The sequence below is a fragment of the Mchenga conophoros genome, linkage group LG7, assembly GCF_057382185.1.
Source record: "Mchenga conophoros isolate Kocher_MC1m ecotype Shallow Benthic linkage group LG7, M_conophoros_male_GT1.1, whole genome shotgun sequence".
In the NCBI taxonomy this organism is placed as follows: domain Eukaryota; kingdom Metazoa; phylum Chordata; class Actinopteri; order Cichliformes; family Cichlidae; genus Mchenga; species Mchenga conophoros.
This window is the reverse complement of record NC_140532.1, coordinates 52270576-52298092: the sequence shown is the minus strand read 5'-3', so window position 1 is coordinate 52298092 and position 27517 is coordinate 52270576. Positions and strand designations below refer to the sequence as shown.

General features: G+C 42.8%; 1 protein-coding gene across 9 annotated transcripts in view; it reads right to left on the bottom strand.

Annotated features, from left to right (window-relative positions):
- LOC146571092 (disabled homolog 2-interacting protein-like) overlaps nucleotides 1–27517 on the bottom strand; it is a 171431-nt gene that overhangs the window by 12092 nt on the left and 131822 nt on the right. For 8 of the 9 annotated variants that reach the window (XM_085280058.1, XM_085280061.1, XM_085280062.1 and 5 more), the window contains 7 exons: nucleotides 11616–11760; nucleotides 9569–9713; nucleotides 8704–8940; nucleotides 8379–8580; nucleotides 6764–6951; nucleotides 3511–4387; nucleotides 159–296 (listed from right to left, as the gene is read on the bottom strand). In XM_085280058.1, coding sequence (XP_085136184.1) covers nucleotides 159–296; nucleotides 3511–4387; nucleotides 6764–6951; nucleotides 8379–8580; nucleotides 8704–8940; nucleotides 9569–9713; nucleotides 11616–11760 — 1932 coding nt within the window. The remainder of the gene's footprint in view (nucleotides 1–158; nucleotides 297–3510; nucleotides 4388–6763; nucleotides 6952–8378; nucleotides 8581–8703; nucleotides 8941–9568; nucleotides 9714–11615; nucleotides 11761–27517) is intronic. The other variant, XM_085280057.1, reaches the window with a different exon arrangement.

Genomic DNA, 27517 nt, shown 5'->3' with positions numbered 1-27517 from the left:
GTGTAGAAGGGGGGCTTTTCAGGAAGGGAAGTGTGTGTGAGTGATAAAGAAAAGAAAGGACAGTTCAGTGGGGGGTGTCAGGGCTGAAGGTTGTGGTGGTTTGTGAAAAAGGAGAGGGGGGGGGGGTGCTGGGGGTAGGGGGTCGGATGGCAGGTTACCTTCTCCACCTGAGTTAGATCCTCTCTGTTTCTCAGTGACTCGGGCTCCATCCCCTCATGGTCTAAAAACTGCACATTCATATTCAATAGCCAGGCTGCTGTGCGGTCCAACGCACTGGGGTTCACTGGGGAGGGGGCCTAGTAAAACCAACACAAAACACACACACACACATACACACACATACATGAGAGCAAGTGACGAGCAGGAGGGGAGAGGGGGAGGAGGGAGTTTGCAATATCACCACAGAAACAACAGAAAAAAAACAAAACAAAAAAAACAAAAGAAGCTTGAAATGCATCGACTCATCTGGACTGAAAGCAGCAGGTGGAATGGATACAGGCTCACGCAAACCTGTAGCACACGCTCTCTGAAGCAGGTTTTTAAACACGTGGGAGTGAGAGCAGCTATAGTGTCACACTGGCAGCGAGGGAAAGTAAACACTGTAAGATTCAATACCTGCGCCGAAATCTACCTTGAGGCACAGGTTAGCAGTCATGTAACATTACTATCTGCTGAGGTTTTTTGTTTGTTGTTGCTTTTTAAAAATAATAATAATAATAATTTTAGTCAGACACTCATTTGCATTTAAGCAGTTTGAGAGAAAACGTATCTGAATTAAACACGTCAAACTGCACATATTTATACATGTGATGTGAGTGAAACTTTACTAAGCTGTTGGCTTTCGTGTTCTCATTAATGATTCTTCACTATACTGTCCCACAGTAGCAGTAGCAACAAAACATCTACCGTAATTGTCGGGCTATAAGCCGCTACTTTTTGCACAAGCTTTGAACCCTGCGGCTTTTAGTCAGGTGCGGCTTTTCTATAGATTGTCCATGATTTTTGTCATATCGTAAGACGATTTGTTTTGTTTGTTCCGCTGTTGTACGGCACTACGTTGCCTGGCGGAAGGATCGGGGTTCAAGAGTGGTATGTTAGTCACATGTCCGTCCGCCAGGCAACGTAGTGCCGTACGAAGTAGCGCGAAAAACAAACTTCAAAGTAGCGCTACGCGTTCAGCGGGAGTCGTGGATGATGAGCGGCGATAAACTTGCAAAAAGCAAGTTATGCCCAACTCCACCGGTGGATTCTGACAGCGTGGAAAAGTGTGAAAACATCCACGATCACCAACGGATTTTGAAGGGCTGGACTGCTGCATGATGAAGAGGAGGACACCGCCACGGCCCTTCTTAGGGTGTTCGACTCTGACACTGACAACGAGGATTTCTTTGGTTTTGAAAGTGACAACGAAGGAGAGAAGCGGAGAGTGGATGACGAAGCCATCCTGAGCCTGTTAGTATCCGACACTGGAGGAGAGGACTTTGGTGGTTTTAGAGCGCAGGAAGAAGAGAAAGATGGTGAATGACTGACTTTTCTTCTTGTTAAAGCCGTGTCACTGCACCTGAGCCTAAAAGGTAGGCCGAATCTATTTTCCTGGTGTGCTGTAGGTTACTGTTATGTACTACATGTGCAAATATGTACCCATAACTTGTTTTTCAAAATATTAATAAAAGGGGTGTGTCTCCAAACAGCCATCTCTTTCCTGACAATTCCCTTTGTGCATATTCTCTTACATATGATAAGTCAACATTGAAACACCTGCGGCTTTTAGTCAGGTGCGGCTAATGTATGTACAAAACAGGATTTTCCCCTGATTTTAGCTTGTGCGGCTAATATTCAGGTGCGCTTTGTAGTCCGGGAAATACGGTAATGTTATTATAAACTGTGCAGTCCATTTTCAGATATTTAGCATGGCTAAGGAAAGAAAAACATAAGGATTCATCTTTTGGTGCCATGTGTGTAAAAGTCAGATAATTGAGGAACACAGATCAGGCATAACGTTGTGACCACTGACGGGTGACGTGAATAACACTGATTATGTCTTCATCATTTTGTTGATGTGTTAGCAGCAGAAAAAAATGGGCAAGCATGGGGACTGGGTGTTCCCAGTGTGCGGTGGTCAGTATCTATCAAAAGAGCTCCAGTGAAGGAACAGTGGTGATCCAGTGACACGGTCATGGGCGACCAAGGCTCACTGATGCGAGCATCAGAACTGGACCACGGAGCAATAAAAGAACATGGCCTGGTCTGATGAGTCAACATTTTCTTTTACATCCCCAGGTGAGTGTGCATCGCTTACCTGGGGAGACACCTGGCACCAGGATGCACTATGGGAAGAAGGCTAGCTGGAAGAGGCAGTGTGGGACACCTTGGGTCCTGCCATCCATGTGGATGTTACCACCTACCTAAGCACTGTTGCAGACCATGTGCACTCTTTCAGATGAATAATGCGCCCTCTACAAAGCAAAAATAGTTCAGGAACAACTTTGAGGCGTTGTCTTGGCCTCCAAAACCTCGCCCCAGAACTGGACAAAGAAGTATCCACAGAGGTCCCACCTCACAGTGTACGGGACTCAAAAGATCTGTTGCTAACATCTTGGTGCCAGATCCCACAGCACACCTTCAGGAGTCTAGAGGGGTGCAAGCTTTGAAGGGTCAGGGCTGTTTTGGGAGCAAAAAGTGGACATAATGCAGATGGTCATAATGTTATGCCTGATCGGTGTATTTATAGCTGGACCACAGTCGCAAAGTGACTGATAAATATTAGCACTCCTAGAGCTACACTCCCCGCCTGGAACTTAATGCATCAATCCATCAATCTACACACACTGGTATTAAAGTCGTCTTGCTTAATGATAGCTGTGAGTGAGCCCTCTACAAATTCAATTTGTTAGTTTTTGTTTTGCTGCTCTCATTAATTCAGTCAGTCTTGGGGCGATACTGTAGACTTTTAGCACACTGGGGAGAGCAAAGCATTACAGCTATTATGCAGATGTTCTCCCCTTCAGCCAGTTTGCCTGGGGCAAAAATTGATTAGTGTTTCTGATTACACCCCAAAGTCCTGACTTTCCAATAATGACTTTGCAATTTACTGTAACTGTTTGTATCCACGAGCTCTGTTTCCCGTTGTCTGGAGAGAGCACGTTTGAGCACATACTGCTCGTTAATAAGATACTAATTGTGCCTCCGCCACCCTCGTTCTCAACCCATTAAACGTAACCAGTAAAACAGTGGTGAGGTGATGAGCTGCCTGTATGCAAATTACTATTATTACATGCACAGTGACTATAGTTCATTAGGGCACAATGTGCAGCGTCTGCGAGCACCCACGCAGCCCGTTTTGACGTGCATGACATAAATGGGTGTTCTGTAACAGCAAATTTGTATATTACTGTAATTTAAAGTGATTAAATACAGTGAGGCAGCTATAGCTGGCTGTGCTGAAGATTGCTCACATGACCGAGTAGTTGTGCATTTTACGTTTGCAGCTCGCGCTGCATGCAGCGGTACCTGTTTGTGCTGAGCCCTCTGCTTGGTCTCAGGACTGTCGCCTTTGGAGGAGGAGGACTGCTGCCGTAATCGAGCCCCGCTGCCGGGCCAGTCGGGCGATGACGTCATCATGCTGCCGGAGGAGGGCCGGGGGTAGGGTCCGCTGTTGAGCGGATTCGGTGGGGTGCGGCCACGAGTAATGTTCTGAGGTGGCGGTTGGTCTATTCGCCTCTGTGGGCCGGCGCTGTTCTGCCTGGGGACGCCGGGCTGGTGTGGTGTTTCCGTGAGGGACAGCTGCCGGCGGTTGAACTCCCCAGAGCGCCTGGTGTACTCGTCCCCGCTGCTCCCCCCGCCCCCTCCGCCGTGGTTCAAGAAGGAGTGCTTGCCTCCTGCTGGCCCGTCCTCATTGTTGCTATGGGAACTCACCGAGCTGTGGCACTCTGAACCCGAGTCGTTCAGTCCCCTCGGGGACACGGGCAAGCAGGCCGCCATCTGGTAGACAGGGTTCTGGAAGGACAGCGGGGCTAGCAGCTGGGCGGGTCGGCCAGGAGTGCTTTCCGTGCCTGGGGTGGTGGGGGTCTGGCCTGGCCGCCTTATGGTGGGACCTCCGGGGATGTTGCCTTGTGAGGTTATGGCTGACCAGCCTGCCCCGGAAGCTGGGCCTTCACCCAGAGCATCTGAGGAGCCAGGAACTGTGCCACCATCCAGAATGCGGGGGTCCTGGAGGTCTACCATGGACAAGCTCTTGCTGCCATTGGCCATGCCCAGGTCTGGCTCATTCGTCTCAGAGTAGCTTGAACTGCGTGCAGGGGAAGGCTGGATAGCTGAGTTCCTTGTCACGAAGAACAGATCCTTATTTTCTGGTGTGGGTGATGGTAATCTAGTGAAGTCGACCAATCTGAAACAGAGGCACATCAGAAGCCATAACGATAACCATCCATCTACGTCAACATGAGGTCAAAAAGAGCAAAAATAAAATGTGTCTTAAAGTATCCACAAAAGTGGATCCAAGTGTTAAAATGGGCTAAAACCACCTAATCACAACAGACAAATGTAATGTAATCTAATCAAAGAGAATCCAATAAATCAATCTTTTAGGAAAACACGATTTGTTTCAGCCGTCCCCTCACATTTCTTCTGATAGCAGATGGAGGCTTCACTGCCAGAAGACCATTACCTTGACAGATGTGACTTATCTTCCAATAATCTCTATCATTCACATCACGCTCCTCTCCTGCTCTCGGTGTCCTTCTCCCAGCGTTCCATTATCTTTCCCTCCCTTAACTCCTTTCTCCTCTTCATTCTGCTCATTCGCTCTCCTTTTCTAAACCTTGACACATTCATCCTATTTTTTGGTGGATGAGAAGCAATTAAGACAGAATGGCAGCGAGCTCGTTTGAATTTCAGTCTCACAGTTCGCTCGTGAGGTTACACCACACACACACACACACACACACACGAGCAAATAGTTATTGTGATAAAGTAACAAGAGCAGGGCTCTAACATCAGGTCATACAGGGACATCGCTTAATTAGTTCTATTGATCCAGATGCCTGATAAGCGTAATGATACCGTCTCTCTGACACTTCATGCTCCTCATCTTCGCCTGAGACGCTGGATTTTTTATTTTTTTCATTTGTCTGAGCCATTTTCTGGTGATGGTCCCTCTGCTTTTATGTTAATCTTTTCAAGTGTCACCTTGCCATTGTTCTGGCAGCGAGTGAGAGGACAAGTGGATAAGCGAGACAAGGTGCCGTCTGAGTGAGTATTCATCCACTGGAAAGTAAACAGGATTTCATCGGGCTGATGTAAACAAGCAGAGGTGACACTTTTCACTGTGTCGCTGCCTCACCTGGCAAACATTAGCACTCGGCAAAACTGCCAAGCGCGAGAAGACACTGACACTCAACTCTCATCACCACCTCAAGATTACGTGGCTCCGGAAATCAGTGAAGTTTGGAATTGTGTCCTATCCATAGACATTTGTGTACGATTTTGTCACAACTGGCCAACACTTAGAGAGTTATGGCCCAAAAAACAACTAGTTTTTTGTAGGTTTGACAACTTCAATTCAACAGAGAGCCTCTCTGCAATATTGTATCGAGAAAGGCTCACAAATATCAATATTTTATTAAATAAATGAAAATACTCTTCAAATACTATGAAAAAGATGGCTCATCTCATGTACCAGGGTCCTGTGATAACATTAGCCAAGCAAACTTGCAATAAATCGGCTCAAAGTAAAACTAGTGCACACACTCACATTGATAAAACTACATCCTGATTCAGAGCAAGCTAATATCTTACTCACACAAGTAAAAACACACATGTCAACCTTCTGGCTGGTGAATATATTTCATTGTTATATTCTGTGACCACATGACAGTTGCACAGGTCACCTGGTACGAGGCTTTCTGCAGACAGTCCCACTGACGTGAACCGACTGCAAATAACTGCTGTTTCATTTATAAATGCACGCAGATCGCCAACATGTTGCCATCAGTCTGAATGAGTCTTTGTCAATAAGCACAACATGAGGGGACTCGACTCAAGTGGCTGCTAGCTGCTTGTATTGTGGTTATATTCCTGTGGAACAGAAAGGTTACTGAGTGCAAATGTGAATTTCTATTAAATGCAACTTGCCTCTGTAGAAGGCAACAGATATAAGATTTACAAAAATGTTTTACAGTTAATTGTTGCATTACGAGAAATTGCAGACTGATATCAGACTGATATCAGTCTGCAAGTGACAGAGATTAGTTTCCTTCCAGCACATCTACTACCTGCAAGTAGCCCATCTCTCAAATCAATTCCAGACCCGACCTGTAATCAAATATGCCCAGAGCTGGCTGCTAGTGTTGGAGCTGGAGAAGATGTACATTATTAAAAACTGTAAACAAACTCAGACATGTCTGCGCTATATGTTACACTTAAGGGTATTCAGCTCTCTAAAAATTGAACAAATGTTCCAAAACGCTTCAAGTCTATATCATTAGGAGAAGGCTGAGTCACTGGCAGATCCCTTTTATTTATTTATTTTTAATTGTTCAGTGATGAAAGGACTCTTTCAGGACCACTTCGTTTTTTTCTGCGGCATAGATGTTGAGTGATTTTTCTATTTATAGCAATTTAAACATGTACTAGCTGACTCTTTGGATACCACAACGGTGTGGTGAAATATACCTCAGCTGCACAAACATGGTATTTTTTCAGCACTTTTTTCGCATTTCTCTTTTTAGAAATTTGAGTGTATTTATATTTTAAAATGTCTTACCCGGAAAGGTCATTGTCTATGACCATCTTCTGCAGGCCGGTGGAAATGCTGCAGACTGCCTCAGCAGGAGGCGAGCCCATTTGCTCGGAGGACTGGCCGGGTGTCATCTGGACACTGGACGGGTTAGACAGAGCTGTGTTCACCTCTCGCAGGATCCTGGGCAGAGGACCCAGCTTAGAGGCTGCACTCTGCAAATAATAATAAGAAGTCAGAATTAAATGTAATCCATGTTAAATATTGCTCCGGACCACTTCAGTGGCAGCGTTAATTCAATTTTATTTAAAGTGCAGTTTGTTTGAGTTTGTAATTTGCATATTTCTGAGACATTATTTCCCCCACGCCACATCGAATAATTAAACTGCAGTCTGATGGACAGGGGGTGGGGTTCAACCAGACTTTGATTTCTGAATTATTGAAAGGGTTAGGTAGAATGATCTACAGTAAGAAAAAAAAAACATCTGCTACCACCAGCTTCCCATCTGCTACCACGGCTAATGGAAATGTCCTTATAAGCCCAGAACATGCCTCGCCCCGGCCTCAGTGTGTTCTCCCCCGGCGCACTGTTTATGTAATGCCATCATAAATTACTGATGATGTAGGATAAACATACTGATCTACACTAGAGAGATGAAATCCTGAGCAGCAGGATCTCACCTTTAATCAATCAATAAAAAAAAATAATTAAAAAAAAAATCAATAAACCAATAAATACGGCTTTGTTGTGGGTTTTTACTTCCACCCTTGTGTTTTAGCGCAAGCTAAACTCGTCTGCTTTATATCTGCTTCCCTCTCTCTGTGCTCACATATGCTGGTCTTTCAATACAGCCAAATTTCCAATAAATCTGCTTTTATGTACACATTTTTCCATGTCAGTCAACAGAAGGACTATGAAATATTGACTCTAATGTGGCCCATTAACTGCGCGTTAACCTGTCGTCACGAGCCATTTTTCAGGCCGCCTGCTCAGCTGTGGTAAAGTCCTGATTTTAAGTTTAAATCAATGGCCGTGCTGTGATTTATGTTTACGTCGGAGAGTCATCACTCAGAAAGAAATTTCAAAGTGACAGAATGTTTCATTCATGTCTGATCAGCTGCCATCCCCAACTCAACTCAATATGCTGCGCTGCTCCCATTAGCGCTTCTCCCTGTCACTCACGGATCTCTTCCTGAAAGGGGCAGCGGCACATCAGCTGCGTTTGCTCCCCTTTAGGCAGATCACCTCACCCTATCCTCTTCTGTTACACCGACCATCTGCATGTCCTCCTTCACTTCTTCCGTCTGTGTCCTTCCCGTTTTCCTCCTCCATGTTCAACGTCCTTTGTCCAGTTTCTAATCATGTCCATCCTGGCCACTACTAATGAAAGTCTTAACACCTCCAGCTCCACCGCCTGTGTTTTTGTCAACGCCATTGCCTCCAAACCGTAAATCACAGCAGGTCTCACAACTGTCTTGAAAACCTTCCCTTTCACGGCTATGCTTCTGTCACAAATCACCCCTGACACCCATCTTTGCTCACGCCACCCTGCCTGCACTCTCTTCTTTGTCTCTCTTGCGCAGACGGCTGACCACACACAGATCTTGATGGACAGCTAATGACCAACATATTTTTAAGTACCTGGTCCATCTGGGAGACCACCTCTGAAAGAAGGGAGTGCAATGTAGAGAGCTCCCTGCCGAGGTCAATGTAGCCCTCAAAGCCCGCTGTGTTGGAGATTGTCTCTGGGTTTGAGATTTCTAGCAGAAAGCGCTGCATGTTGGTCCACTCGTGCTCCAGGAACTGGTTCATGAAGGACATGTATTCTTCCTTGTTACCAAATCTGTTAGGAACAGGGGCAGGAAAGAGAAACGGGGGAAAAACAACGTAGCAGAGTTTTAAGTCCACAATTCTACTCTAACAATAGAAGGTGTTTTCAAAACACACAACAAAAGCAGAAACTTACTTGGTGAAGTTTGCCAGGTTTTGCGTGACTTTAGCAATGAGCGTGAGCGTGCGTGCCGTGCGATCGTCGGGATACTCTTGCATCAAATTGAAAAGCGAGGGGGACATAATGGCCGGACAGAGAAACCGCAGGAACAAGGAAGCGCTGATCAAACGCTCGCTGATGTCCGGTCGACCTCGGTTGCTGCATTCCTGCCGCCACGATGCAAAAACCTCTTTGAGTTCTCGTGGAAAGACACTGTTGGCGATTAGAGAGAGGAGAGAAGTTACTCTCTGAGATCCAAATGTAGACTTTCAGACAAGGTAGATGGCTGCCTCTCCCTGAGCCTGGTCCTCCTGGAGGTTTCTTCCTGTTAAAGGAGAGTTCTTCCTTCCTGCTGTCACCAAGTGCTGCTCAAAGCTAATCGTCTGATTGTCGGGGTTTTTTACTCTGACACTGTAGGGTCTTTACTTTAAACTGGTGTTATATAAAGAAGACTTCATTCCCGGCACTTGTGTACTTGATATAATAATGCATATTTTTGTATGGTATTAGTATTTCATATTACTGTCTATGCTGCTGGATGTAGCAAGGTTGTAGGCTGAGTGAACATTAATCATGAGGTTCCTTCATCATGTGATGCGTCTCCTCCTCTCAGCAGGTTCTTTAAATCATTGTTGAGCTGTTGCTATAATCACACTTAGAACAACAGTTGTTTGTATTTACATATCTGGCAGCTGCTGCTACATTGTATAAAACTTAATTAAAAGCCCCCTCAGTAGCAGTGTTTATAATACAAAACGATGAAGCCTGGATAAAAGTTACAATGCGTGCACACTGGAGACACTTAAACACACTTTTAAACAAGAAAAGCTCCAGCATTCACCAGTATGAGTTGATGATTTTGCAGAAGGCTAGCTCACAGCACATCCTCAGGTTGCTCTGGTGTTCTGGCAGGTCACCTGACGAACACTTGGATGGATCGACCTCACAGTTCTCATCCGACTCGTACAGAGCTTTGATGAACTCGCCTACAAATTAAAAAACAAAAAGAGTTAAGGAATATATTTACTTATATGTTTCCTTGTTGATATGTCATATAATCAGTTGAGCTCTCAAAGACAACAAGAGCCGTCAGACTCGCACAACCCAAACAAGGTCGTGCAGAAGAATTGCGTAAAGGAAAAAAAAAGGCAACAACACATAAAAGTAGCGAATTTGAAGTTTGGCCGTGGTCTGAGATTTTTATTCCTCTCTAATCAGTGTGACTGAAAATGGAACAGCAGCGTCTTGAGTCTCTGGTGGTCTAAAAAGGAAAGCTTGGCCGTCCTTGTGCTACCCTGGGTCCAGTGACATCAAACGGTTAGCCAGACGTCAAACAATAAAAGCAACGCAGTGATGCATCATTTTCCAGACCTCAAATTCTGTCTGAAGTCAGCCAAGTGAAAGGCACGCAAGGAAACAAGCAGCAATTTGAAGACAGCCAGAAAGAGACACTCATGTGGACAAGAAGAACACAAACACTAGCAGAATACCATAAATAAATAAATTAATTAAAATCTAAAGTTTTAAAAATAGGTGCCAGGAAGGCTGGGAGCCATTTACAGATTAGCTTCTGCTGCTTTGTCTCTTCTCAGAAGAACATTTTTAGAATATTTTCTCCTCGACCGTCTCTGATTTGAATACAAATTTTAATGTCCAAAGCTTGAATTTATATAATGACCGCTGTGAAAAATATCTTTCAAAGCCATTTCTTTTTTGAAAAACGGTCCATTGAGCCCATTCAAGCCATATTTTTGCACAGTGACATTCATCAAAGGCAAAGTTTAAACATTAACATCTCAAAAACAATTAAAGATGAAACCCTGACATTTTCACTGGACTCTCTTGAAATATTCAGTCAATAAATTAAAAAAAATGCAATTTTCATTCATCTTTGATGGTAAAATCTGACCAAGAAAAAATTAATTATGATTTATTTTGATTTCAAAATATGCACATATTTAACTAAATTATTATCTGATAATTACATTTAGTTCTATTTAGTTCTATTTGGACATTCTATTTTTTTTTCCTGGTACAACTTGTCATATTTCTTTAAAATGTTTGAGCTATTCATCTTGAAACGTTGCCTCTGATTTCAATGTGTGGAAAAAAAATACTGCAAGTGTCTCGAGGGGCAAAAAGCTAAGATTTCACAGCAATCATTACATAAGTCCAAACTTTGGACCATAAAATATTAACGAAAATTGGAGACGGTCGAACAGAGGGCCCATGTTGGGATGGAATGACCCAGTAATCGATAGAGCCTGTATTGCAATTTCACCCTTTAACAGAAAAACACCGTCTTTCTCTCTTATCGTCCACTCTGAGGGAAAAAAAGAGACTTACAGTCAGCATGAGTTTCACTGTTATGGCAGAGAAACTGAAAGGCATGATTCCCAATAAGGATATTAGAAAGCGTGGTTTGGCGGACGTATACTTAAATGTTAGATAGAGGAGGAAAACACACCTGTAGTGCATCATCGCCCCTCTCACTGGTCCACCTGCTTGATACTGTGCTAATTATGTTATGTCCTCAGCCTGTTGCTTGTCTCTTACTTGTCTTTTCCTTATACCAACTCTATTTTCCCGTACTTTATCACCTGCCTGGCCACCTCTGCTCCCTCCCCTCTTCCCACCTGAGGCTCCGTTCTCCACGTGCCACTTTTATAAAGCCACACAAACAGCCATCAGGCCACTGCAGGGCAGCTTACAAGCTCACCTGGTGATATTCGCCCTTTACTAATATTTACTATAACACTGCTCTTAATCCTTCCCAACCTGTGTCGTGTACGCTCCGCTTCGACGTTAGAAAAAAGGTCGGGGGATAAACAGACATCAGAGGAAGTGTCTACGTGCAGGAGAAGAAAGCTCCCTTTCCAATCACTAACCGAGGGCATCGTGCAGGTACTTCTGTCCCACCAGTTTGAGGTATTCCTCTATGGCCTTTGTAGCCAGTGTGTTTTCTCTGAAGATGAGGTGCTCGTTCTCCCCGCAGCGGTCCACCTCTGACATCATTAAATCTGTGAGGAAGTCCTACAGAAAAAAAACAAAACAGGACGAGCACAAGGTTAATAACTGTTATTCTCAAAACGCATGCACATAATGAATGAGTTGATGAAGATGTCTGTCCAATTATACAAAGAGCTCAATCGTGCAAGAAGGTGAGAGCTTGGAAGTAAAAAAGCTAAACAGGAAAAACGAATGACAGTGCATAATGGAAATTCAGTGTAATGGCCATGAAAACAAAATGTGTCCTCAGGGGAGAGTTGGTGGTGGCGAGAAAAATAAGAAGGCCTGGACTTGAATACAGTTTCATCTGATTCATTTTCACCCACTTCCTAAAGAAGCTGCAAAACAAAGCAAAACAGGATATTGAGTTCCTCTCTCCCTCCACCAAGTCCAGCCTTAAAGTTATATTTGTTCTTTGGGCAGAGCACTAAATGCCATCACAGCTTTTGAGATGCTCCAACTCACTGTTAGAATTAGGATCTGTTGAAAAAAAACCTAATTCAAATTAAAATGATTGGTGCTTACATGGTTACATTCTGTTTTTAAATGTTTTCTGCTATAAGTCTCATTCACACAGTGCTTAACTTGTACGTCTAACATTCACAGACACACACTGGACAGGAGGAGCCGTGGATCCATCGACCTCCTGATTGGTAGACGACCTGCTTTACCACCTGAGCCACAGCCAACCAAGGAGATTAGATCGTTCCAGGTCCTAACAAACCCCAGAGTTGTTTGCTTAAGGTGAAAATGTGATCCTACCTCAATCCAACTCAATTACCAAGTGTGCTTTGCATTCCAGGATGTGGCAGAGTACCACAGATATGCACTGTGGACAAAATGTCACAACTAGCTTCTACAATGAATTAAAATTGCACAGATTTATTCCAAATGCTTGAAGTAAATTCTCTGTGTCCAGACTAGTCCAGAACACGGCAGCTTCTTCCTGTATTTCCTTTCGTTACTCCTGCCTCAGACGTATCTGGCCGATAAGCGGACCAAACGCTCTTGAGGTTTTTTTTGTGATCAACATTTTATTGATTTAAAACGGGGTTGGGGGGGGGGGGGGTTACAGACATATACAGGATGAGAAGATTTTCCAAGCGTCAACAGTCGTGGGTCGAGCTTCATTTAATTTTGCTGTAGTATGTTCAAAACCAATAACACGGATAAGACATCGTCTCCAGAATGATTCCATACAAATGTCAGGACAGAACCATTGCTTTGTAATAGTCTTCTTTGCGGATGTGAATCCAGCGAACAACATTTTGCATTGCATTTGACGCTCTTGAGTTTTCTGTACTGAAGCTATCGGACTTCACTCTGTGTGAAATGAAACCAAACGCCATTGTAAAACTAACTATGGGTGTGTAAATGCCCTCTCAAGAAATGGGAAAAAAAACAGTCCCAAAAAGATTGATTTGTGACATTTCAGAGACAGAAATGGACGGGAAAGCAGCAGAGGGGGAACGACACACACACAATGGACTCAAACCGAGGCCCCTGCTGTGGCTTTCAGCATCCGGGTCACAAGCTCAAACAGGTGAGCCATAGCAACGCCTTTTAAGTTATACTAGCAAACTTCATAACAGACAGATCTTTTGTGCTCTAACACACTGAGGGAAGATGCTACATCCTGTTTACCAGCTAGTCAGGACAGTGACTTCTTTTAAGTGAAGCTGGTGTGATTAACTGTTTACAAAAACACTGTTGACCCAGCTTTAATGACTAATAGTTGGCTCATAACCTCACACGTATACAAGTACATTCAAGAAATCATATGAAAGACGTCGCCGTGATAAGTAATTTACCATTTCACCTTTTTCTCAGTGTGAAACGAGAAACGAGAACACGAATGTTGTCGTACTAAAATGAAGGCAATCAAAATAATTTCTTGTATCGACACGTACTTGGAATGCAACTGTGTATGTGCAAAAAAATATTTTCCACAGCTCTAATAAGGGGAGGCGTTTCCTTTACTTTCATTCATATGCACAGAGTGATCTCTGCACCTCGCATTCATGCAAAAGGAAGAGCAGCAAAAACAAAACATGGCTTGACTAGTTGTCAACAGAAGCTGTGACTTTAAAGCATCACATCAACTTTTTTTTAAAAGAAGCTTTTCTTCTTCATTTAAGGATTGATGGATGCAATATATGGACGGATGCTCTTTTTTTTAATCAATCTAAAAGAAAAAGCCCTTTCAATTCAAATCGATCAGGTACTCTGTAGAGCTGCAGAAACAGGTGGAGACGGGCATTAAGGTATTAAAGAAAAGGAGAGATGGAAATAGAGCCATCTGGGGATGAATCATCACTTGTTTGGATCCCTTCAACAAATTTCTGGGTGCACTCTCATGTAAGTCCCCCAGCAGCTTGTTAAGCTAGGGAACCAGCGTAGCAGCGAGGGAGACGAGACGCAAGTGACAGATGCGTGGAGGGAGAGGAAGAGGAGACAGAGCGGTGGTGTTTAAAGAACGGAGGGGGAGGTGGTGCTGCGTGGGGGGGGACACACTATCAGACGGTTTCTATAACTGCTGGAGCATCCCGTTCTCTGGCTAATCAAAGATGCACCACAGGGAGCCAATCATCCACTGATGTGCAAAGTAGGTGCGATGGCTATTTGTGTATGAATGTCATTTTTAGATGGCTGAATATAAAAATAATTTGCCAGCTGTAAAAGTAGCTGCTATGTCTTGTTTTCTAACAAGATGGAATCAAATGAAACTTTTTGACACTGATTGAAAAAAACCAAACTTTAATGTTATTTATATAAAGATCATCTGGTGTGAACGGCTTTACAAGTAAAAAAACAAAAACAAAACACCCTCGATGACTAAGGGACAGAAAAAAAGAAACACTAGAAATGATCTCATAATGGGATCACACCAGGCACGACAGTCGCCACCACATTGGTTTTTAGTCCCATGACTACTTTATAGTCATTACTACAGTACATTATCACCAGCTGTAACTGCATGGCTGGTATTGTTTTCAGCTTGTAGGTTTGTCTGTGTGTGTGTGTGTCATCTTGGGAAAATGTGCCTCTGGTGACAGCAACAGAAGCTGCCACAATGGCAGGTGTTTATACGTCTGTCTGTCTCTGGGCAGGTTTTGTAAGGAAGGGCAAAACAGAATCACTTAATTTTACAGGTCGAGATTTAGAGGGGTGTGGTCCGATCTTTGACTAAAAGGTGCATGAAGAGGGCACCTATTAAACAGTTTTTTGAATTTTTAATGCAAGTCCCAATATTGGACATCTCTATTGGGTGTTTTAACAGTGAATATGCTCTATGAGAGCTCCTTGGTGCTGGGGCTAGTGTGATCCCACTGATGGTGCTTTTCTATTTCCAATGCTACTTACTTATATATATATATATATATATATATATATATATATATATATATATATATATATATATAAGGGGTGCAACGATATTCGTATCGATATTGAACCGTTCGATACAGTGCTTTCGGTTCGGTACGCATATGTATCGAACAATACAACATTTGTAATTTATTTTATCAACTTTCCTTCTGACTATGCTGTCTGTGTTGAGCGCTCTGTGAATCTGCGTTCGACTACTCCGCCTAGGCTGCACTGTCGAGCGCAGATCCACTGAGCGCTCAACACAGACAGCATAGTCAGAAGGAAGAGCACAGGGCAAGCTAGCAAGACAGAAGTTAAGCTCTCCTTGCAACATGGGCCCCCCCCAATTCAGATCTGGCGTTTGGAATTATTTTGGTTTTCATGTGACGTATGACCCTGAAGGTAAGCGAGTCATGGACTAAAGTAAAACAGTATGTTGGATGTGCCATGCAATGCTCAATTACATGGGTGGGAACTAGTGTGTTAGCGCAGTTAGCTCGTTAACGTGTTGGCCGTCTAGCCCCATGCACAGGGCGATCGGTGGTAGCTCGTTAACGGAGATTTGCCGTGTTGTGGCGTTAAGGTCATTTCAACGAGATTAACCTGAAAGCACTAGTGGGAACACAACGAATATGACTGCACATTTACATCATCCTAGTGCAAAGACAAAAACAACAAGCATGCTACTAACTTTAGCCGAGTCATTTAGACAGCTGTTAGCACATGATTCTCCTTATGCTGCTGAGAATATAGCCCAGAAGAAGCGGATAGTATAGCTTTTATTTTGGAAAGAGCCATTTCTCTGTAATAAACTCTCTTTTCCAAAGATGAGTGATTCCTCAATCAGATACAGAGCTTGCAATATCGCTAGCCCGACGTCCTGGGGCTAGCGATTTTTTTCAGATGGGCTACCCTGCCCGTCGGGCTATTGTAGGAAGGAAAAATCTATGTCAATGCTTTTGCATTCTTTCGGAAATGTAGCTGGGTAATTATGTCATTGGCATCTGTGAGCCACTGTCAATATGTGACATATTGAAATCGCGTTTGAATTTGCGCTTGTTTTTTTGCTTTCACTTTGCAATCGCGCGAACTGTGTATAGAGAGCGACAGCACTGATCTGTGAGTGATGATAATTTGCACCAATTCCTCTGACATCGTCTTATTAATCGTTAGCTTACTATGCAAACATGACAAGTAAAATCTCCTGCAGCAAGCTTAAACATGTGAGAGGTTGATCGTGCAGAGAATCGCTGAGCATTATGTGAGTGCGTGTGTAAAAGCAGCAGGATATATATTATAGCGGGTCAGGGCTGTTCGGGGTTCTGTTTGTACAGTTATGTTTTGTTTATGTTGCCATAGTGACGGGTGACGCCCTCTCGCTGCGACGGTGTGTCCTTCCGGGGTCAGAGGGCGCCCTGTGTGGTGTTGTTGTTGTTGCTGTGCTGTTGCCGCGCTGAGCAGTTAGCTAGCGGCAGTGTTCTTCTGCAGATGTCAATAAACGGCTGTGCTCCCTGGCTAGCTCACGGGAAGCAAGACCAAACGATACCTCAGTCTCCTCCTTGTCTGAGCTCGCCACATTGGTGTCAGAAGCGGGATGATGGTGGCACCCCATGTTCTGACCCGAGTGACTTTTACCCCGCCGGTCGTGACCGGCCGGTGCGCCAAAAGAAGGCACCTGGACATTTGCAGGACTTTGTGTGGGGTAATGGGATCGTCGGGGACGACTGACCCCTTAGGTGGGGGCTATGTAGCGGGTCAGGGCTGTTCGGGGTTCTGTTTGTACAGTTATGTTTTGTTTATGTTGCCATAGTGACGGGTGACGCCCTCTCGCTGCGATGGTGTGTCCTTCCCGGGTCAGAGGGCGCCCTGTGTGGTGTTGTTGTTGTTGTTGTTGCTGTGCTGTTGCCGCGCTGAGCAGTTAGCTAGCGGCAGTGTTCTTCTGCAGATGTCAATAAACGGCTGTGCTCCCTGGCTAGCTCACGGGAAGCAAGACCAAACGATACCTCCGTCTCCTCCTTGTCTGAGCTCGCCACAATATTTTAGTTCTGCTGAGCCAAATAAGACAGGTCAGGGTGAAGAAGTGACAGCCAAAGAAAAACTTACCACAAAACGGAAAAGTTATGACAAATCAGACTATAAGGCAAAAAGAAAGTGCAGCTTTATGGTTTCATGGACAAAAGAATTTCTGTGGCTGCAATATGACAAGCGAAATAACCAGGGCTGCACATAAGTGGTCCGCAGGTGCGCATTCGCTGTCAAAATAAAAAACGGGCACAAGATAAGAAGTTGCAACGCGTGTTTGCATACATAAGATTTTCAGGAGGAGGACAGACATTTGTTTAGAACTCTTAAAGATGTCGAAGAAGCTCCTTTAAGCAATTACTGTGATGTTCCTCCACCTCCAAAGAAATGTCAGAAGGAGTCCGAACCACAAAAGAAGCACGTATTCTCGGAAAAGTAGTTGCAGGAGGTGAGCTGGCTTCAAACAAATGATGAACGCACAGAGATGTGGTGCGGAATGTGCCGTGAAAATTTAATAAATGACAAATTAAAAAGGCATGAACATTTTTTTTGTATCGAAAAAATATCGAACCGTGACACCAAAGTACCGAACCGAACCGTGAATTTTGTGTATTGTTGCACCCCTAATATATATATATATATATATATATATATATATATATATATATATATATATATATATATATATATATATACATACACGTATATATATATATATATATATATACACGTGTGTATATATATATATATATATATATATATATATATATATATATATATATATATATATATATATATATATATATATATATACACGTATATATATACGTATATACGTATACGTGTATACGTATATATGTATATATATATATATATATATATATATATATATATATACATATATACACGTGTATATATATATATATACATATATACACGTGTATATATATATATATATATATATATACACGTATACGTGTATATACGTATGTACGTATACGTGTATATACGTATGTACGTATACGTGTATACGTATATACGTATATATATATATATACGTGTATATATATACACGTATATACGTATATATATATACACGTATATATATGTGTATATATATATACACACGTATATATATATATATATACACGTATATATATATTTTTTGCACATGTCGAGGAGCGTGTCAGGCTACATTTCACTGTGTGTTATACTTGTATAACTATGCATGTGACAAATAAAGAACCTTGACCTTGACCTGTTAGCTCATTGATGAGAAAGTGAAAGCAATACCAGCTACTCTAATGTGACTCGTAACAATGCACTCCAGTGGGTAAAATAGAGTCCAGATCTCAGTGCCAGCGAGAATATGTGACTGCACTTAAAAAAGGTTGTTGGCTCCCCTGTGAAACCTCACAGAACTTTTGTAACTTTAAGTTTTGGGAAGTCCTTGAAAGTTTTCAGACGTGCAAAGCTCAAACCTATCCGAGTGGAGTTTACTTCTTCTCATGATTAAAAAGACGCATTAAATCTATTTGGAAAACCACCATAGCAACTTCCAAAGAGGATTGGGGCTCTATGGGGACTGTAAATCACCCTTATTTGGATGACGTTCTTTGATAGAGGCCTCTCATCTATGCCAATTACAAGTTAAGTGTATCTGTTGTTTATTACAAAGCTATTTTGTCAAGAATGTACTGGATTGTGAAGCTTCTTTTTTTCTTTTAAATCTGTTACTAAATAAGGCAGAACAGCACACACCACATAAATAACTAAAGAAAGCTGATGGCTGTTGTGAATGGACACCCAGCACGTAATTAGACCTGAGGTGTGTCTCTCCCTTAACTCAGCTGCTTCATTTTCTCTGCTTTTTGTGCCTAGTATGGCTACTGAAGTGAGGCCAATCCCAGTGTTATTAGAGAGGACGGTCAGATGAAGGGGAGGAGGAGGAGAGAGATGGGGAAAAGCAAACAGAAAGACATCAAGACGGGCAAAATGAACAACAGTCATTTCTGCTGGTAGTTTGAAACACAAATTAGATGCAATCCCCTCTAATACAAAGAAGACAGAGCCCATGACTTCCAGTTTGAGGTGAGCAAGTCTATAATTTGTTAACATGGGCATGAGGTACACACTGCATACATTATTTTGACCAAGCTCCTTGGTGTGGTTTATAATCTTTCATGTGGTGACTGGTAACCTGGTTCTCATTTGACTGTGCTATTAAAAATATCAGTGCTCTGCCCACTCCTTTGGTTATTTTTATTTCAAAGTTGTCTAGTTTATTTTAGAGTCACAGGCTTTTTGCTGGAAACACAAAACAGGAAGGTGGCAATTTGTCTCTTCTTTTATATGCTAATACGAGCAAGATCACAACGCCAATGAAAGAAATATTTGAAGCTGGTGGCACGGTGGTCTAATGGTTGGCACTGTGGCCTCACAGCAAGAAGGTTCTGGGTTTGAACCTTGCTGTATGGAGTTTGCATGTTCTCCCTGAGCCTCAGAGGGCTTATGTGTGTGGATGAGGGACTGATCAAGTGCACTGTGTGAATGTGGCCACTGAGTGCTTTGAGTGATCATTATAAGTGCCAATTCAGGCCTTGTGTAGCTTAATGTTAACACTTTCAAACACCAGAGGGTGAATATAGAGGCACATCGGGCCACATGCTTTATTTATTCTCTTTTTTTCACTTTGGTATGTAGACCTTCTGAAGTTCAAACTGAGTACCAGAACATAGAAGAAAGATAATTTAAGTGACTTTGAAGGCAGCATGGTTGTTGGTGGCAGATGGGCTGGTCCAAGTATTGCAGAAAATGCAGATTTAAAGGGATTATGCTTAATCCTACTATCCGCAATCATCTCTAGGATTTACAGAGTATGGTCTGAAAAAGTTCTCTGGGAGAAAAGCATTGCTGATGGCGGAGGTCAGAGGAGAATGGCCAGACTGCTTTGCACGCAACAAGTTATACAATTACAACCAAAGTTTGCAGAAGAGCATCTCTGAATGCACAACACTCACAAGCAAGTGGGCTACAGCAGCAGAAGACCATACCAAGTGCCACTGAAAAAAGAAAGAAAAAACCAAAACATGAACTCATCTGATGAGTCTCAGTTTCTGCTGTGACGTTTGGATGGTAGGTTCAAAATCGGTGTAAGCAACATGAAAACAAGCAAGTATTGTTTCCAGCCATGTCTATCGATTTGATCCCAGTGTACTTCTGATGGTTGCTTCAAGCAAGAAACGTACCATGTCACAAAGCTCAGATCATCTCAAGCTTGTTTTCTGAACATTATTTTGAGTTCACTGACCTTCACAGCCACCAGATCTCAATCCAATAAGGCACCTTTGGGATGGGGTAGAAGAGTAGATTTCCATAATGACTGTGTAGCTGACCAATCTGCAGAGTGTAATCATGCCATTTTATCCATAAGGACCAAAGTCTCTGAGGAATATCAGCCTTTTTGAATCTACATTATGAAAAATTAAGGGAGCTCTGAAGGCTAAAGGTACTAGCAAGGTGTATCTAATAAAGTGGCCATCGGGTGTACGTAGTCACATATTTGTATTTTATTATTAACCAAAAACAAATCAACTCAACCGAAGAAACTAATAAAAGACAGTCGAAGAACGGGGGTATGAAAACTAGTGCAGAAGAGGATGATGGGAAATGAAATAATTTTGCAAGTATTTTCTGAAAAATGGACAACAAAAACTAACCACTGGGTGGCACAAGAGGATAAACAAGGGTATTGTGAAAGTCACCGAGATTTATCCTCTGTGGACTATGAAGGTCAGTGCGAAAAGGTGTTCAGTGGATTGACTTTTTAAGTCTTGTCTAGTGGTATTTCTACAATACCTGCATATTGTAAAAACAAATGACTGCGCGGACTTTAAATTCAAACAGAACAGCGCTGAGTTATTATACGCAGACCATAATTTAGTGTAATACATAACCACTAGCATCTAAATGGTCTGAGCAATCGTGTCCTAAAAAGTGTCTGGAGTGCCTTCCTTTTCCCTCCAGCCTTTTCTCTGACGCCCTCAATCCTGCTGCCTATGCCCCCGCCCCTTCCCTCCGCTTCAGTGCTAATAAGGAGAACTAGAACGCTCCCTATATCACTGCCACATCTCATCAAGAAGGCCATGCTTCAAAAAAGCCCAACACACCGAGCGCAGAGAAAGGAGGGTGATATTACTATAGGGTCAGAGGGAGGCTAGGCAGTGCAGCAAGGCTCATTAGATCTAATAAATAGTAGGGAACAAACTCCTGTTGAGAAAGTTGAAGTTCCCTACGTATTGGTTTACTTTGCCATTAAAGCGGTGTCACATCTATATTCAGTGATGTTCCTCTGCAAGTGTCTGCATGTGCTTTGGAGCTGAAATCCAAACACACGGCCTTTGAGGCCCGAAGAGACGTGATAATCTGCACGATAACAATCAGGGCTCTCACTGCAAGAGCCTCTGACAATGACAAAGACAACAAGAAGCACTGATATTTTAAATGGCACACTTTCCAACTGCTGTGCTTTGCAAGGCAAACACTGAGACTTGAAAAGAGGGAGAGAGGAGAAGCACACAAAAAAGGGGTCATGTTTATGTTTTGCACTGGCTCAGAGATTTTTTTGTGTTTCTATGGCAATATAAAGAAGACATCCAACAGTGAGAGCAATAAAATACCTTAAAAGGAAGTAATGGGGCAGGAGAAGAGAAAAAGAGGAAAAAAAGATGTTCGGTAACGACATGCTCTTCTGAACTCTTTCCCTTTAAAACTGTCTATATGTGTCTCTCATACTGACAGATCAATTTACCTCACATTCAGTGGCTAGAATAAATGCACACTGCGCTGTGTTGGGTGTAGAAAATGTACGTGACAGAATTCAAACTACTGAAATTAATTCATAGCAGTGCTTATTCTTTTCTTTCACGGTGCTTCGAATTTGATTCCACCGATGTCCAACAGAGCATGGATGAAGGTTTCAATTCGGCATAAATGCTTTTTGTTTATTCATTTGTCTCCCTCTCCCGTGACTAAAAACAATATTTAGCAGAGCTAGATTCACAGACTGAGGAGCTACTCGGACTTATTGGAAATCACATAACATAGAAGTTACTTGTTGGTGGTTCAATTCATTTCACTCTTATTCATGTAGCCCTAAATCAAAACAACTGCCTCCCCTCCACCACCTATGAACAGCCGCTTGGCAACAAAGAGAAGGAAAAACTCCCTTTTGACAGGAAGAAACCAGGCTCAGGGAGGGGCATCTACCATGAACGGTTGAAGGTGAGAGCAGGGAGAAGAAAAACTTTAACTATTGCTATACCAATACTGTACCAGTATGTAAACTACAAGACAGCAGCATTGGTTGTAACACGTTACAAAGTAACATAATTGATGTAATCACATTCTATTTTTCAGTAACAGTAATGTAACTCAGCAAGGCATCAAGGCAGTGACGAGCACTATGGCGATAACTTTGAAGCCTCTTTTGGTTGTTTTCATCTGTGCTTTGTGTTCACACCTAAAGACCACAAGAAAGATGCAGTTGGTCCTCATTAGGATAGGGATTTGTATTGGAGTGTGGTCTAAGGTTTATATTGTTAAATGGTAATTATGAGACTGTGCATTTTAGGTCATTTGATGGCGTAACAAGAAAGTAATGGAACGAGTGGTGTAATCAATTACTTTGTTTGGTGAGTAATTAAGTTGCGTACTGCATTACTATTCAGAAAAGTAAGGAGTAATGTCCCCCACACTACAAGGTGGTAGCTAAACATTAGGTTAAAAACAATAAAACAATACATTTGGGTGCAAAAATCATCAACATTAACATTTTGACCAATGAGCCATCTCATCTTTCCATCACTTGCTGCCCTCTCTGGTCTTTCCCCCCTGTGGGCTCTGGTGGATAGTATTACAGCACTGTAGCCCTGCAGCTTTTCCTGTGAGGGTCACATTGGGTTGACAGAGAGGACCAGAGGCTGGACGGAAATGGAAGCGGTTCCTCCCGTAGGCACAGACGTTTGTCATTGCACACAAAACTCGGAAAGCCTGCAACCCTCCTGATTTAGCTGCTGGTGCAGATAATCATTACGATGATAGATTTGACCAGGTTTTTACAGCTAATGTCATCAGCTGCAGAAACATGTTAACAGAACAGCTCTGGATCTAACCCCTGTTTTTATTTCTGCAGGGATGCATCGTGTGGTCCTAAAGCGTTATACCCACAAAGGAGGTAGACCTTGATCACAAGGCTCATATTAAGTCATTAGATGTTGATGAGTCATTCCTGCCTGTTTCTACTGCGGGTGTTTTTTTTATATTTTTTGGTGTAAACAACACAGAACACATACCCCACTAAGATTAATATTAACTCACTGAAGGTTTGTTTAAAGGCAAAATTAAAAGTCAACATCTTGTTAGAGTGTCTGTGAAAATGCACCCGGTGCAGCAGCGCTTTGAGCCAACTCTCGGTATGCTAATATTCACACTGATGTACAAGAATGCTGATGTTTGCCAAGTATCACAGTGACCATGATTATTGCATTAGCATAAAAACATTTGGTAATTAGCATTAGATTCTAATTTAATTCAATTAAATCGTGACCTTTGTACAATCTATATCTTATTAATCCCAAAATGAAAATTTCTTCAGAAGATTAATACATGTTGGAGGATGAACACCCATGTTAGAAATCCCTCCATTACATGTTGAAGTATTTAAGTCTGGAGCAACCACCAAAACTAGAGTCACATCTTTCTATGTCAAAAGAGACTGAACCACATTCTTATTTATTTTTTAGCTTCATGACCATCGACTTTCTTCCCTGCAAGTGCAGCAAATGGAGGCACTTTCGCTGAGGGGACAGGGAACTCGAAGATCAAAGGTGACACAAAATTGAGATGGCCTAGCTAGTCGAACTGAAGCTCACTTTGAGTGAGGCTCAGCATGTTGCTAAAGCTGGGCAACATCAAACAGAACTTGCATATATATTACATTTCAAAATTTCATATTTTTTCCTGTTTCAGCACCGTGTTCGTGCTGTTTATTGGTATGCCTTTCGCTGCACATGCATGCATGCATGCTATGCAAGTAAAAGCAAGGAAATTAACAATTAAAAAAAAAAAAAAAAAAAAAAAAAAACAGCCAGCGAGAGCAGAGAGAGCAGAAGAGAGTGAGACTGCAGATATTTTTAGTGCGAGCAGATATGTCAAAAGACTTCCAAGATCAATGTGTGCCGAGCATCGCTGTAGAGCTGAATGTTTTCCCTCCCTGCTGCTGTCTGGCTCCACAGTCAAAAACAGTGTTGCTACAAGGTGAAACAAAACAACTCTGTATGCTCCGGCTTCATCTCCCTTATTTAGTTTTCTCCTCCTGTTGGAGAAAATGCTGCTCAAATGCTTTCACCGCTTGTGTCACCCCACGCTGTCAGGGGAAGGTCAATAAAAATCATGGCGGAATGATTATAAAGTCAAACGGTATGATGTGCCGCATCTATATCGCAAATACACAAGAGACGCTGAGAGGAGCAAGGACACTGACGTGCTTTACAGTTATTTCCAGTGTGCTGAAGGGGCCAGCACACTATAGCATTAGGAGATTGTCCTCAGTGTGCCCTCTTGTGTGTATTATACACTAATCACATTATTCCTGTTAATGGGGAGGGTATCCACTGACAAGCCGCCATCATGTTCTGAATGCTCACCGGCCCCATCAAGGGACAACCGATTCATTCCGAGCCACAATGAAAAAGCCCAAAGGAATACAAAAACTACCCGAGCCCTTTATGTTATGTTGGTAAATCATTTGTCACACTATATTGTGTTTGCGCAAGCCGACTGTGCCTGTGTGCCACAGCTGCGCAATGAGCATCGCTACCTGCTGATGACAGTGCAAAATACATTAATAAAACGCTTAACACAAGTGAGGCTGTGCTGTGGGCTGACTTACCAATTTACTAACAGAATGCACAGAGGAGAGCCCACATATTTCTCCCTCTTAAGCAGGACCGTTAGTTTACCTCGAGGAGCTGTGACATAAAACGCTACGGCATAATAACTGGAACGCCCCCGCCCTCTGGCCAGTTATCATAAAAATGAATAATCCTTATCGCCGCTTCGCACAGCCAGCTAAGATGAGCGGCAACAAAATTAGAACATAATCTTCCCGAGGGCCGAAGTATCAAGAGGACGTGATCAATAATGCCAGCAGTGGATATTTCCACATTTTCTTTTTTTTAAAAAAAGGGAAGGTGAACTTCTCCGGGCAATTCCAATACAGCAGATGGCTTGTTATTGTCATTGGGGAACTTCAAATGGTGTTGCTTGGGTGTACAGACAAAACACCATTTCCCACAGGGTAAGAATGGACCCAATGTCGAGCCCTAACAGCACCAAAAACCTGCAGACTGAGAACTGGATTTCTCACACAATTATTATACTAATCCCCGAATTGCAGTGAAAAGAATATGACTTTTAAATGCTAAATTTCAAGCAGTTTTTCTACATTTGGCATTTTGGAGGGATAGCCCTAACATGGTCATCTTAGGCACACAGCTCTAACTGTGAACGCTGTCCCCCTACCCATCTGTGACTCAAGCTTTCTATTTGTGAAGGGTCAGCCAATCAGAACAAAGCTGGAAAGTGAGGATGGTCTTAAGGGGAAGGGAACTTTTTAGCTCCCTTCCCCTTAAGACAGCTTCTTTAGGACAATCGGTTACAACGAGGCTCAATATAAGATAAGTAAGCATTATTTTGAAGTGCGAATAAATGTATGTAGTCTGACCTGGGCATAATGGTCATGAACACAGTGAATAAACTGCCTGCTAAATTCTTGTGATCACACAACGGTGTGTGCATAATCTCTTATAAGCAGGGTGTGCCTATGCTCACCGATGCATCGAGACATCAATACAGCATCAGTAATGACATCTCTCCAGAGACCTTTGGCCTCGAGATGCTACGAAGCATGAAAGAGAGATGAAGGGAGACAAAGATGGAAGTGGGAGGGGGGGCAAGAGAAAAGGAGTGCAACAGAGCAGAATATGCAGGGCTTAATTAGTTGGTGATGGGCGATAAAATGTCACAAGAAGAAACAGAAGTCGAGGAGTGTTGCATACTGATGACTGCGGCAGCCTGAAATCTGCATCTAACAACTCCAGGTCCACTTAGAAGCTGGTTTTGACCTGTGCATGGGAGATTAAAGACAACACACATCAGCAGGACCACAAAGAGACTTTCACCTCCACTTCAACTCCACTGGGTGCTGTGTTTTTTTGTCAGCGTCCAATGCTACGGCAATGCATCGTCTCCATTTTTCCACGCTGCCAAAATCCAGTCTGGTGCAGACTGAATTAGAGAAAAATGACTCATGGATTTGACTTGAGCTTGGCTAGTTAGAAGACTACACAATAATACCGAGGGAAGTAAATAACCAAAGGCTTTATTAAACAATTGCAGAAAGCCGAGCCTACATGATTTCCCAGAGTCTATCTCAGCACAAATAAATTGCTCGATTCCTAAATATATCTCACCAATTCTCAGGAAGACTGTAAGTAAGTTGGCAAGACATGAAAAACACTTAATCGCCAAATTGAACAAACTCTACAACGCACGCAGAAACGTCTCCATTTAAAGCATGTGTTCAGCAGCACAGAACATCGTCATTAGGCTTAAAAGTATTTTAGAATAAGTGATTTGTTGGAAATACAGGGTGCTGTTTGGCGAGATGTGACTGCTCCATCTCTGATTTATCAAGGCTAAAGGGAAAAAAAAACCCAACAGACTTTTGTGAGTAAGCCGCCTAAAAATGTCAGACCACTTTACAATGTCTTGAAGCCTTGACAGAAAGAAAGAAGCTGCAGTAGTTAACACAACAAACACTCCGCATTTTAAGAGCAGCTATCATTAAGTCTGTGCTCGCATCAAACCGCAGACTGTTCTTTGCCTCTTCTTCTAAAGGCGTCAGTATGTAGCATGCAAGGCTACATTTAAAAGGACTTTTCTTGAAACACAGATGTATTCGGGAAATTATCTGTGTCTCTCTTTTAAGATGAGCATTTGGGAGTAGCACTTCTTGCTGCCAGCTCCAGCATATGTGCATCTAGCAGCAGGGAAGTAAGACCGGGGAGGAGGTGAGAAAGAACTAAGAGTACCAGTGTTTTCCTCAGAAGTCTGGGATTAATTGAAAGTAATTAAGGAAGTAGGCATCTCTGCGGGGACTAGGGGCGGCCTCACCCCCACCCATCAATCAGCAGCTATCAGTGCTGAGCCTAAAACCAGCACAGTGGCAGTACATTGTGTACTGACATCACTTCTTAAGCGCTAATCGTTCATCGCCCCACTGAGCCGGGATAAAGTCAAAGAAAGTCCAAAGCTTTGCTGATGAGAA